We start from the raw sequence: 13,979 nt of genomic DNA on the forward strand, positions 1-13,979 counted from the left end.
TTGCTGTCGGCGACTCTCTGTCGTGTGCTGTCTGCTGTGACATCTGTGTATCTGGCCATGATCTATCATATCATCATGTTTTCAATTATGATAAATTCAAGCTTATTTAAAAAATAGCTCCATGCTGTGAATGAAATACCCATTCCACTGACTTGTTTTATTTTTTACTTATTATTATTATCTCTGCCAGGAGGATCATGCGAGTAAGTAAGTGAGTGTGCACCTCTGTGTCTGTCCATGACTACTCTAGCATCCGGCTGCACCAAACTGCATATTATTTTGAGTGCCCAGTTATCGGCTGCATGCTCAAGGACTTCGGATGGTTGCGGGGACTTACACCTTTTCAAAACACCTTTTATTGACTGTTTTATACTGCCATTGCCAGCCTGCTGACTCCCCACTCACATCACTGGTCAGTTGGCTCACTTTTATTATTGTATGGCGGTTTACTAACTGCTAACGGAACTACCAGTACACACACTGCTGTATCAGCTTGCTTATGTAGTTTAAGATGGTGTGTTTGGCTAACCACTAACTATTACAGTTAGTGTTACTACAGCTAACAGCAAACAGCTAAAGGAACTACCAGTACACGGGCTGTTGTACCTGTCTGCAACTCAGCAGCTGCTACTCTGGCAGACAGTTTAGTGAGTTGAATTTTGTTTTTGGCAAGATTATATGACGTGTTTTATAAAACACCTTCGAGCCACTTGCCAACATTTCCAGTTCTGATCTGTTATTCTGTCAATCAAAACCTGAATTAATGGCTAAACCTGGTGATTATTACTTTCTTTTTCTCAATCTATTACAGGATGATGAAACTTAATACTTAAAATTCATAATTTCACTGACTAGATTTGGCCTCTTTTCCACCATTTTTTTTATTTTTGAAAATACGAGGCGTGGTTGACTTTGTACTATAATGATACTGCAGCAATTAGTGTTGTATTTTACATAAAGGCATACAAGCTTGTGCTCCTAATGATGAATTTTAAGTGCCATGTATAACAACACTGCACCAAAAACCACAGACCAACAACAGGGGGGGTTGTTCCTCTATATTCACATTGATCACGGAAGCGTCTGGCAAGGTCGGGACATCGTTTTAGAATGAATTGATAACAGCTAAATGCTTTTATGTGCAAGGTGTAAATTAATGAACTGGTATTTTAGCATGTCTTGTTATAGTCAGAGCCAAGGTGACTCTGCCGATAATTAAAGTGTGCTTTGTGTATCAGTCCAGTCCTGCCTAAGTGTGTGTCTGTGAATATGCTCACATAAATACAGACGGGCTGCTACAAGAGATTCGATTCTCTGTCCGAACCTGATTGGGCCCGTCACTGACAATTTCCTCAGCAGTGTCCCAACTCCTGCTTCTCCTTAATGGGGAGAATGTCATACAATCTCCATTTAATATATATGGCAATGGCACATGACAGTTTTTGGGTTGTGCTGATCATTCGGTAGGTAACTACAACACCAGATCCTTACCAATTTGTGTCTATTGCTCTTTCACTTAAATTAAGAACTGTTTCAGTTGACACATCATGTACATATATTGAAAGATAACTACATACTGTACATGTTGGATAAATCAGTCTGTCTGTGATTACGTCATCTATGTTACCACATAAGTTAAAGATCGACTCTTCACTTTAATCATATCTATGTCCTTCAGCGGATCAAGGCACACAGAAGAGGACTGTAATCCCCTGCACTACTATAGTGTATGTGTACATGGAATTCTGCAAGCTCAGACAAAGTTTGGGAGTTAAAGTCAGTTCCTTGCGTGCAAGCACAGATCGCAGTCGTGGCCATGTGGTCTGGGAGTTGCCCAGGCCCCTCAGCGGGATCACAGATGGTGGCTCGGCTGAACTGCTGGATAATCACCCTCAACGCAAAAAAAAAGAAAAAAAGTGATGTAAGAGGGACTGAAATGAAACGGAAGAATAAAATGTGTTCACTGGCAGCATACAGACATTGAGGTGGTTAGTCATGTCATGGACCTCCTCACCCCGTTGGTCTTATGTGATCTGCTTGGGGAAATAAAATCCTCTTTCCTGGTCATCGCCCCGGATATTGTGATCTGCGAGAGCTCAACCCATTGGTCCATGGGGCCACTGAGAGAAGGCCTAATTTAGTTAAGCCTAGCTCCAATGAGCAGGATTTTATTCAGTCGGAAGGAGCAAAACCCTGAGATTAATATTTAAGACCATCCCACTGGTTATTAGCATTACTTACCTTGAAAACAACAAAACATGAAAGATTTGTACTTCATACCAAGCAGTTAGTATAACCTAATCTCCATCATCTCAGGTGTTTCATATTGTAATGTCACTGTTTGGTGCTTACCTTCTCTTGGTATTGCCTGCGCGAGGAGTCCAGAGATTGAATTAGAGCTGTAGCGTGGCCCACAAACATGGCGTAGCACGTGGCTCCTACAATCATACTCAGCATGGTGATCCACAGGTCAGACATGCTGACGGGGGCCCGGGCACCATACCCGATGCACAGCATGTGGCTCATGGCTTTGAAGAGGGCATAAGAGTACTGCTTACCCCAGGAAACATTCTGCAGGGGCAAAGGGAGAAAGAGAGAGACAGAGAGGGGTTGGGGGGAGTTACTGCAAGGCAAGGCAGGGCGGGAAGGCTCTCCAGCAGGCAGAATATAAAGACAGGCTTTCCTTTGATGGATCACTGAATCTTTACCAAAGAATCTGCCAGCACACTCTTCATGCCTCACAGCCTAATACCCTCACTGAGGAGCTGAACTTTCTACCCGACTCTTTTTCTTTCCACTCCTTCACTCAGTATTTCAACACTTTGAACACCCTCTCTGCTGGGACCTACCTGCTTTTATTCATTTCAACCATTTGCCAAGCGGAGCAAAACAGCTCATGTTTGCAAGTTCTGAAAAAAGCCCCAAACTTGCATTATTTACAAAAGCCAGAGGAATTGTTTTCCTTAAAGCCCTGTGCCCCTTTCTCTCTCTCTCTCAGGTCTGATTTGAGTTGCAATGGGATTCAGCGTGTTGGATGCAGGGGAACAGAAATACAGAGCTGCAGTGTCCACGCAGACATGCGGCTGACAGTCATGTAACATATCAGCTTAACGTATCATAGCGGTCTCCCTGGTTGAAAATGTAAGGAGCCAGTCATGAACGACTCTCTTGAACTCTCGCTCCTTGTTATAAACGAAAGGGGAGTAATTTGCGCTAAGTGAGAGTCATTCCCTTTATCGTTCACGGCATGCTCTCTCCTCACAAAGTGACTTTGTCTCGTGTGTCTACTACACGATAGTCTCTCGTTTGTGAGGCCCTTATTATCCAATAATGTGTCCAGCTGGGTTAATGGTGTTTCACTGTAATACCGTCATTATTCAGAATAAGTTGTTTGAAAAGAAACTGATTGGTCGCTGCCGACGTGGAAACACGCAGGCAGGAAGAAGTGTAACCCTAACAACAGCTTCTATGTCTCCTCTTGTCAATAATTAGCATTTGACAATATGCACTGTGAGATTAAGGTATTATGAGGCACGAATGTATCACGACAAGAGGGACCCGTGGGCACAGACGCCTTAAAGGCCTTCCCCACAATCTTTGGTGGTCAAGTGACCCACACAGTGGTAGAGGTGTAGGATTTTCTCCAACAGATTTTGAGGGCCCTTAATGTGTTATTGTATCCTGCATGAGGGAATAAACACTCCTTATGAAGTTGTCATGAAGTTGCTTTCTTGTAACAACCTCAAAGTGAATGTTTTAGGAGGTCAGTGTGCTTCAAGCTTCAATTGCTTGTCGGATCATCGAACAGCGTCTGAAACCCCCTCCTTCCACACGTTTCTGACATCAGAATTAAGGGTGAATGCGTTCGAAAGGTTCCTTAACTTTCCGAAACCAACTATGAGAGAATAGGGCCCACTTTTCGCAGCGATTAGCCCGGCGTGGTGAGGTGAGAAAGTAGGGAGGATTTGAACATCTCCCAGCAGCTCTCCTTTATATTCTCTACACAACTACTTCTGTCACTTTTCAAATGCACAAACGTGTGACACTATGAATGCCTTGCAGCAGCAGAGACATAGAGAGTAGCAGTACAGAGCAGACTTTGCTATCAGACCTGTTCGCATGATGTGTCGTACAAACTGGTTTGTTTCCAGCACACTGTGGCCTTCGGGGAACTCTTCGAACAGAAGCTCTTAGTGGGGCCGCTGGGGGACCTGGCCCTACACCAATTTTATAATCCACATCAGACATAGAAGACTTGAAAATGTGCTACCTTTATAGTTGCATTCCATAGTTTCTTTTATCTACACTTTTTGTTGATGTCAGCCTCTGGAGAAGTCATGTCTTCTGGATTAAGACACCTCATTATTACAGTACATGTCAAATGTCTGCCTTTTTGCCCGGAGACATGCAAAATCTCTAGTGAGCAAACCCGAAACCGGCCCATTGAGGCTACATTTGTGAAACCCAGTGGGTTCCGATCTGGAGACAAATGCGACAGCTCTCCGCTACGGGCCTCGTAGCCACGGCCAAATTGCTGACTCCTCCAATAGCTTCACCTCTTGTGAACAAGAAATGCTGAGAAAGCGCTCCATATAGAATGTCTATCTCACCCAAAGCAGAATAGCTAATGAAAGAAATATAAAACCTCCAGAAAATGTATTAAATCTGGCAAATGCCACACTGTAATATAGCACACCCCATCATGTTCACATGCTGATGCCTCCTTTTGTCACGCCATTCTGCTCGACTCCATGCTGTTCATCAAGTGGGATTTAGTAAATGAGTGAATTTCCAGCTAATCATGTGCCCTGGATGACTCACCAGTTCCCATCTCCATGCTGATTAGTTTACTCTTTCAGAGATTGATTAGAAACTGTGTCGTAATTACACTTGCCAGTTTTAATAACAAATAGGGTCCAGTTTGTTTGTACAGCTTCGATTTCTTTCTCTCTAAACTGTCTTCAGACAAATAACCACTGTTTTTTATAATATACATAAAGGCCCTTCCTGCACCCTGAGATCCTTGGCTGCGTCCTTCCTTGTTATTCCAGGGTCCAGACTCATACGTGAAGGCGATAGAGCCATTGCAGCTCCCAGACTGTGGGATGACGTGTTTGAGGAGATCAGGGCCGCAAACTCTGTCTCATCTTTTAAATCACTTTCAAAAACCCACATTTATAGACTTGCTTTTCTGGGATTTTATTTGTGTTTCATGACATTTTTTTATTTTACTTTACTCTTTCACCTTGTTGTGTTTTAAATGTGTTCTGTTTTTATTGTAAAGCAATTTGTACCAGTGTTTTGAAATGTGTTAGTTTTTCTATTATAATTATCTTTCTTTTTTTTTATCATTATACACATTATAATCTATTTACACACACACACACATACAGAACAATCCCACCCAGCCATGCAATTGGCACAAATACCATTTGTAAGGTCATGAGCCTTAGTTGTCATTTCACATGTGTACATTTAGCATGTGGTTGAAATGGGGGGCAACACAGCAGAATGTTTGTGCTGTTCGTGTGCATGGAAAAGCACAGACTTGTAGTTCAGCTGGATGAAAACAGATAAGCTGGGGTGACTCACCGCACCTTTTGCTATTTGTCCTTGTATGCGTTTGGTGCAAAGATAAACAGACTGCATGAGGGTGCCATCTAATCCTATTGTAGTACAGGTTATAGGGCTTGGCAGTTGATGTCACATCTTATTGCACTTATTGCATCATATTTCTAATGTTTGCTGATATATAGAGCATATGATGCAGGTGCTATTTTGGGGCACACTTCAGTCCATATTTTTGAAGGAAAATCTAAAAGGAGCCGGTAAAATGCCCAAGCGAATGTTGAGGATGTTTCATAAACGTGTATTTTCCTGCATTATGTAAAAAGCAACAGAGTTATTTATTTATTACTTTCTTGCCGTGTTCTTTGGGAAGAATGAGTCATTGCAGTATTACCACCAGAAAAGGCAGCTTCTACTTTTTTCTCCCTATTCTCTACAATCCCCTTGAGATTTCTACATTAATTTAGGCTCTGGAGGCAGCAAAACAAGTGACATCAGCTACTCCTTATTCATCTCTCTGTAGCTCTGCCTTTTGTTTACAAGTAGATGAGTAAAATGAATTCAAAGAATTCATTATTTACAGCTCATTTCAAATATAATTTAAAGGTTTCTATAAAACAGTCCTGTTACACAAGATGGGTCTGGTTATGTGAGCGGAAGACATTTGAATCTTCACCACCGGCCTGGTGTTGAGTGTGACCCAGAGGTGCTGGTTGTTGTTGACACCATTGAGTAATTATGAGACTGACAGGACGTGATGCACAGATGTAAACAACAGGATATGACCCCTCGACAGCATCTGTGCTCATAGGACAAATAACAAAAAATAGAGTGGTCACTGATCTGTGCTAACAGCACACTGGTGAATAAGTAAAAACCAAGGAAAATACATTTCCTTTCATATTATCGTGAACATTTGAATCTTTGGAGTGCGTGTGCATGTGTAGATTGTCCTATTTGGGTATGTTTTCATGCCAAATGTATGATTTATTTTCATGTTTAATTCCAGGTAAACGCTGCCCTTTAAGCAGAAACATCCGCATTAACTGGTTTTAATTACTCAATCATATAACTCTCTAAAACCCGGCAAGCTGTCCCACGCATGTGATGCACAATGTTCATTTTCAATTATGTAATCCAACTACAAGCTGTTCTCCCTGGGAGTGCACAGAAGGCACAACAGTCTTTGAACCCATAAGAGAGCAAGTGCAGGGATCTGCTGGCCTGCACGTTGGCAAGAAAAGTATCTCACAGTGGCGTATCTCAGTGTGAAGGTTGGGCTTCTTTTTGTCTCGTACGGTTTTCAGCCGTCCTCATGAAGGATCCTTGTTGGCCTGCTCAAGCTTTGTATTTGCTGTTGTATTTTTAATTTGTTTTTGGCTTCCCTTGCTTTCCTCTCGAAACTAATGACTTTTTTCATCAACAATTATTCTGCAAATTATTTTCTTGATTGATCGTTTCGTATAGACAATGCCAGAATATTTATTTTTTTGAATAATATATAACTAAACTGTGTCACCTTGGTAAAAGCCCCATCTAATTTATCTCAGGGTTAATGAATACATGCAACAACAAGTGTGACATTGTGAGGAGTGAGGTGACTTATTCTTTTTCTTTTAGTGTCCAATCAAGTGCAACCAGCGGCCACTCCCACCCTGAATCAGAAGGGTTAAATGACATGTCTGCATGTCTGGTATCTGCACTCTCCAGATGATTATTGCCTTTTAACAAAAGTGATCTTGACATATTTGAAACTCCACTGTTATTAAGTGCTGTCCTTAACAACCATGCTCCATGCTTGACATTTTGACAACTGAGGTGGAAATACTCCCACATTTCTGAGTAAACAAAGAGATTCCCGGAGGGGTGATTGAAATCTCCTACTGTATTATCAGCAAAGAACAACACACCCAACAACGTCAACCAACAACATGTACTCTTCAACCAAGTAATTAACAAGAGGAGCCACAGCTGTTCGCTTCAGGACAAAAGCAGCCTACTCGGATGGAATCAATGCGTTGCCATGTTGAGGAAAAAGCCATGAGAGAGGAGAGAAGTATGAAAGAAGTTTGATTAATTCATAAACTCCGGACTGAGCCCTGCTGTTAGAAGTGACTCATTCAGAGGTTTGGGAAGAAATAAATGGAAAAGTAGTGCATAACTAGCCTTCAACCTCTGCTGAAGGCTAGTTATGCATGGTTAGGCCCTTCTGTTTTGCTTTCCACTGTCTACCGCTATCAGTCTATCTGTCAGCCACCAACATCTCTCTGAGACTTCAATCCTCAGCAGGCTGCTGCTCAGCCGTCTGTCTCTTTAATACGAGAACTGGACAGGAACAGTGAGCACTCACAAAACACACATGGTCCTCCATGCTACCAAACACATACTGTATCTTTACCCCTGCACATGCAGACAAAAGTAACATCTCACCTGAGCCAACGCAGCGACGGCAGCATTATCTCGTCTGGTGATTGAGTAAATGCAGCCTCTAAAGAGAAAGAAGCTACTCTCAGGCCATTAGTCAAGAAGATAACGGTCCTACACCCGGTGCTGCACCACTCAGCAGTATCTGCAGTCCTCGTTGGCCCCACTCTTCCTCTCACAGCTGGAGACAGAAAGTGCCGATCCAACGACAGAAACTACACATGACGCAATCTGAATTTAAAGCAGTCATTATTTGGCAGCTGAAAGACACAACCTTTGAAGGCAACATTCACCTGGAGAATCGCATTATGTATGCAAACAAAATATATAATGGGACATATCTTATCTTATCAAGATTGTGAGCTTATGAACACTAATGCATTGCGATGGTGTGAGAAGAGGAATCCCATATGTGGGCCAGGCTTTTCACTTCGGATTTGCCAGAGCGCAGTCAGCACACGGGGCCTCTACTTCTGCGAGGATCCACAGGGATGAGATTCCACAAATTGCTCATTCTACCCCATCACAGTCAGTGACATTATGTCAGCTGCTGACATCCCACAGTACAGAGATTTTGCTTCCAATATGTCTCATTAGGTCCGATGCAAGTATTCAGTCATAACAACAGAGGAGAAATGAAAACAGAAAGCAAGTTGGATAAGAATATGTATCAAAATTAAGTTACTGATTGCTTTCTGTATTGTTTTATCGCCAGTTTTTTTTAGTAATATGTTGAATCAAGAAGTACAATTGTGAACTGTATTTCCCATGTGTACGTGCATTATACTTGTTCACTTGAGGATTGGATTTAATTTGTGTGAGGTTGGAGACTTTTTTGCACAGGAAGCTTTCCACAGGCATTTAAAAGTTATTATTTTTTTTGCATTTGTTTAAATTGGTTGGTGAATTGGAAAATGTATTTGTGAACATCATGGATTACTCACAAATCATCGTACACATTTTTAAATCTTATTTCAATTAAAAGAACACTTGTCGCCGCCATTAAAACTAATTTCTTTCTTTATTCTTGTTTCTTAGAAAAGGGTTGTGAAGACATTGATTCTCTAAAAATGATTGATTCATTGTTTATAAAATGTCCGTAATTGCCTGCAGTCCGAGGTAACTATTCAAAATGCTTATTTTGTCTGACCGACAGTCCGAGACCTGAAGACGTTCCGTCTTAATAGTGAAAGACAACAAGCAAACATTTCATCTGAGAAGCTGGAACCAGAGAATGTTTGGCTTTTCAAAATGGTTGCAGATTCATTGTCTGTCTAATCGACTAATTAATAAATCGACTAATCCTTTCAGCAGCCTCAACTTCGCCACAGTCTGTATTTTCATACCTGAACACCAGAAGCAAAAATGGACCAGATTCATTAAATGTATGGTAATCCTAATCCAAGAAGTTGTGAAACTGCTGAGATTTGAAAGCATTATTGTCGCTTCAGACACACTCTGTGAGGTTCTATATATAGGTCTGCTAGTCTCAGCTGCAGTCTGAACATGTCAGTAGAAACTTTATATCTGCGAGGAGCTGGGAGACATCTTTGTAATGTTGTTTCGACACACTGCATACAAATTATTCCAGTTTAATTTTACCAACGTCAGAGCTGCTTTCAGAGCTGCGTCAGAGCTGCTAGTCGCCTATAAGCATCCAGCACACAGCTATCCTACAGTATATCAGCTGTTTCCTTCAGAGGCCCTTTTTGCGAATCCCCAACTACGCTATAGATTTTGACAGTGCAAATGATCCCGCCACACAGGGGGCAGCCAATTAGCCTTCTACATGATCCCCATTTTGTATCGATTTGCATACAAGAGAGGGAATAGGGCTGATTCATTCTGAGCAAGAGGGGCAACACGCAGCACAAGTGCAAAGAGACGCTTATGATTAAGCTCAGTTATTACAAGTTATTATGTATCCAGAGTAATGTTGATCAGTGGAAAGTCTGAAAAACATCTGCGGTGCTGCAGCACATGAAGGAGCAGTTTGCCCATGTTTGCATACATAACCATGAGCAAGGAGGAATTGTGACAGTGATGTGGGAAATTACATCACTGCAAATAGATTTTGGTTTCAAACACAGATGGATAATGTCTGTTTGGGATTAATAACACAGCTGGCAGTGGGCTCAGTTGGGCATCTCATTTCCTTAAAGTACAAATAAGCGTTGGATACAGGGTGGTGATGTTGAGGAAAGCTGGCATTTTGCACCTCCAGCCTGATGCCTCCGAGCAGCCAGTGTGCATGTGGAGTACAGAAATGTTCGTCAGAGAGAGAGCGAGAGATGAGAGGGCAGGAGAGTTTCCCCGAGCAAGCAGTTACAATCAGCATTACCCAGGAGGCCCGCGTACACTCCTACACTATCACATTGCTCGGAGATGAGCAACCACAGTCCGTTTGACCCCAACTCAGAGAGAGGGAGAGGTGGAAGAAGCTGAAAACACAGTTACAGGAAAAGCACAGAGAGGAGAGACAATCCCCAAAGACCTCAAACAAGGCAATTTTGCGTTTGGAGATCCACATGGATTTCGGGAAGGCCAGACAATGGACAAAAAAATGCTGCACATTGCTGTTACAGTAGCATTGGTATTCATGCACTGTACAGTAGTATTATAAGTCGTCTCCCTGCCTCTTTAAGCTATGTTTCTTTGTGGCTCAATATTGTACCTGATAAAATGTACCTGAGCTAACATATCCGTTCATCCTTCATCTTACCTTAGAATTAATTAACCTTACATTTATCTCATCATACTGTACTGTAATGCTATGACTGACTAGTCCTACACTGCAGTTGAAGAACCACGCCTGTTATTTCCATGTCTTATAATTGAGTGCAGCTTTAGCCTCAGTCTTTAGCACAATATCATGTATGTAGCCATGAAATGCAAAGGCCAAATGCCAAAAATAACAAACAAAAGAGAAGAGTGTGTAATACTTACAACCATACCGTTTAGGGACACCCAACAGTCAGGGGGGAAGTCTTGGAGGAGAGGCACCAGATACTGGAGGCAGCCATCCCAGTGACACAGAAGCAGCATCATCCCTATCAAATTAAATATTCTTACCACTGCACTAGCCAGGTCATAGGTCATATGGAAAATCTGCCAGAGAGAGAGAAAGAGAGAAAGAGAGAGATCTCAGTTAGGCATCTTTATTGTCTCAATCTTTGTTGTCTGAAAATGTACATTCAAATTCTATCATACAAGTACATAAACAACGCAGACAGACGGTGGTCCGGATTTAGATCTGGTGTCCCTGAAACATCACATGCGTTGGTATTTTAGAGATACAAAAAAGATTTTTTTATTTTCAAAAGATTAAAAAGATACTTAAAACGATCACAAAAGTACAAAGTCACCTTTGAAGTGGAGGGCATGGTGTGCCTGTTTGGCCACCAGAGAATTTGGTCACCGCCAATGTGTGTGTGTGTGTGTGTGTGTGCGCATCTCACAAAGCTGCATTATTCAACATGACTGCTTTCCAAAACAAACTGAGCAATGAGAGAAATACACACATACAGCACAGAGAAGGTAATGCAGAGCGAGTGAAGGGAACGAAATACTGAATGATAAAGGGAGTGCACACACACCTGGAATAATCTGCCGGGGCGTGTACTTAAATACCATGACTGCTGGTGTGGTTATTCCATCAGAGCGGGACATTTCAGAATAGAAAGCCATCAGCAGGGTGAGTAAGCATATGTGTAATGTGAAGCGGCTTCATTCACGTTCGATCTGGGCGAAGAGAATTGACTCACGCCCCGTTGGCTGTAGCACTAATTCAGAGTTTCTCATTAGCGTGAGAAACCCATTACTTCTTCCCAGGTTAGTTATTCCATAATCACCTCAACACTGAAGCTCAATTTCTCCTTCTAAAAAAGTTAAATATGGAAAAAAAAAAAAAAGATTGCCGATTTGTGGTTGGTGGGTTTTGCATAATAAACCTGCGCAATTTGCCAATTTGTTGAATGGAAGACTTCAAGTAATTAGGATCTATTTTTAAGTTTATGGCTCTCCAATCTCTGTAAACTGCTCATTCTACTTATCATAACAGTAATGGCAATTTAATTGGGCCTCCGGGTATGTTTTCCTACACTAGTGGTAAAAAGTTAGAAGAGTTTCAAAGTTGTGAATTAAAAAAAAGTAAGTAGTAAAGTGAAGTAAAACGATGCCGGACTGTAATAGAGAGGTAAAGAAGGTTACACAATATGCATATATGTACAGTACATCTATTTCCAATCTATTCAAATGAATAAGAGCAGTACTTTGTTACATAGACCAGTTCTATTTTCTAATAAAGCATCTTTTACTCTATATCTAACTGCAGTTCCAATCTTTATTTTGGTGTTAGCTGCCTGTTGTGCTTCTCTTCAGTTCTATTTCTGGCTTACATATACTTCAGAATTTGGAAAAAAATACTGTCCACTTTTGACCAAATTGCTACTTACTTCCTCCTCTCATAGAGTGCAATCACTCCAGAAAAGAAAGAGAGCCTGAGCATGAAATTCATGTTTTGCTGACATGTAATCTGGCATAATTCTGACCCCCCCCCATTCCTAAATCCAGGTGCTTTAAAAGCTCTTTGAATCTGCATCGCTCCACGCCGGTCTATTGTGTCTGTCCTCTAACCTTCCTACACAAAGGACAGTGTCCACACACAGAACAGATGAGAGAACAAGAGGCTGAGCTGATGCTCAGATCCCTCTATGGTCCAACTCAACCACGGGGAGGTACAGTGCACTGCCCTCACAGGCTAAAATTAGCCACTAGCTTACAGGACGGCTGTCTCAATGCACCCAACATCTCTTTCGCTGCCTACATCTTTATTCTTAATATAGCGGAACTCTCTCTCCCTCTGTTGGGTGTGTGTGTGTGTGTGTGTGTGTGTGTGTGTGTGTGTGTGTGTGTGTCTTCACAGTCATTATAGTTTGGTGACATAATAGGAAAGAACAGGCACAGGGCAAGACAAAGAGAGCAACGGGGGAGAGGAAAAACAAAGACAGAAAGGTGACTAATGAAGGTATACTTTCTTGGATGAGACTGGTAAACGGGAAGTAGCTCTTTGGTCCCATTTTGAATTGCAAATGATTCACACCAGGCAGAAATCAAAAAAGGTCAACTGACTAACTAACGCATAATCAAAAAACACAACAAAAGAGACTCTGAAAGAAAAGGGGGGGGGGAGTGAGGTGATAAGGTGACGTGTGCGAAGGTTGTGGTGAGGTTTAAATTCCCAGGCACCATTTCACTTTGCCGGGGAGCGTCTGGGTCACGCTGAGTCACCGAAGGCAGAGAGGAAACATGTAGAAACTCATTAACTTTGTTTGGGTTTGTATTTCATGGGCACCCGGCATGAAAAGTCTGCTAGTGGCAGCAGGTAGCCACAAGGTATTAGTCTATTAATATAGGTCTTAATAATAGAGGCTCCCGGTGTAGATCACTGGTCAGGTCACAGGATTATACAGGTTGACCTTCTTTGTGAAGCGGGGTGGATACATGGGGGTGAATTTAAACTATTTTGAAGCTGTTATGTGCTGCAGTTGTTACCCACTGCTGAAATAACACTCAATTAGGACAAAAACTGTGTCTCCATATAACACTTTATTTGTAATATTTTAAAGATTATAATCAATATGTCACACTTTTATGAGCATCATACATCTTTCTTACGCTAATCAATCGCACAGTGAGGATAGAAACAAGAAAGTTAGACAGGGTGTTAAAGAGTGAGGTAGTGGAGTCCTATGTCACGCTCAGGATATGTCCCAGAACTAAAAATGCTCAACAGTCCTCAGTCCTCAACAACTTTCAAACATGCACATATTTGATCAGATCTATGACGGAGTGTTTATAAGCTGTGCTGACCGAGTCTTTCTGTGTGGCACACAATGGGCCTGCCTCTGTTTTGTTTAATGTAAAAGCCCCACAGCACTGACGATATCTGAAGTAAAAGAAACGTTTGAGGAAGTTACTTAAACTAG

General features: G+C 41.8%; 1 protein-coding gene across 1 annotated transcript in view; it reads right to left on the reverse strand.

Annotated features, from left to right (window-relative positions):
- Positions 1-13,979, reverse strand: part of hcn1 (hyperpolarization activated cyclic nucleotide-gated potassium channel 1) — a 59,172-nt gene that overhangs the window by 21,437 nt on the left and 23,756 nt on the right. Inside the window, exons 3-4 of the mRNA XM_031859851.1 lie at positions 10,939-11,100; positions 2,353-2,571 (exon numbers count right to left, since the gene is read on the reverse strand). Coding sequence (XP_031715711.1) covers positions 2,353-2,571; positions 10,939-11,100 — 381 coding nt within the window. The remainder of the gene's footprint in view (positions 1-2,352; positions 2,572-10,938; positions 11,101-13,979) is intronic.

The sequence above is a fragment of the Anarrhichthys ocellatus genome, unplaced genomic scaffold, assembly GCF_004355925.1.
Source record: "Anarrhichthys ocellatus isolate YVR2014 unplaced genomic scaffold, GSC_Weel_1.0 scaffold23, whole genome shotgun sequence".
Lineage (NCBI taxonomy): Eukaryota > Metazoa > Chordata > Actinopteri > Perciformes > Anarhichadidae > Anarrhichthys > Anarrhichthys ocellatus.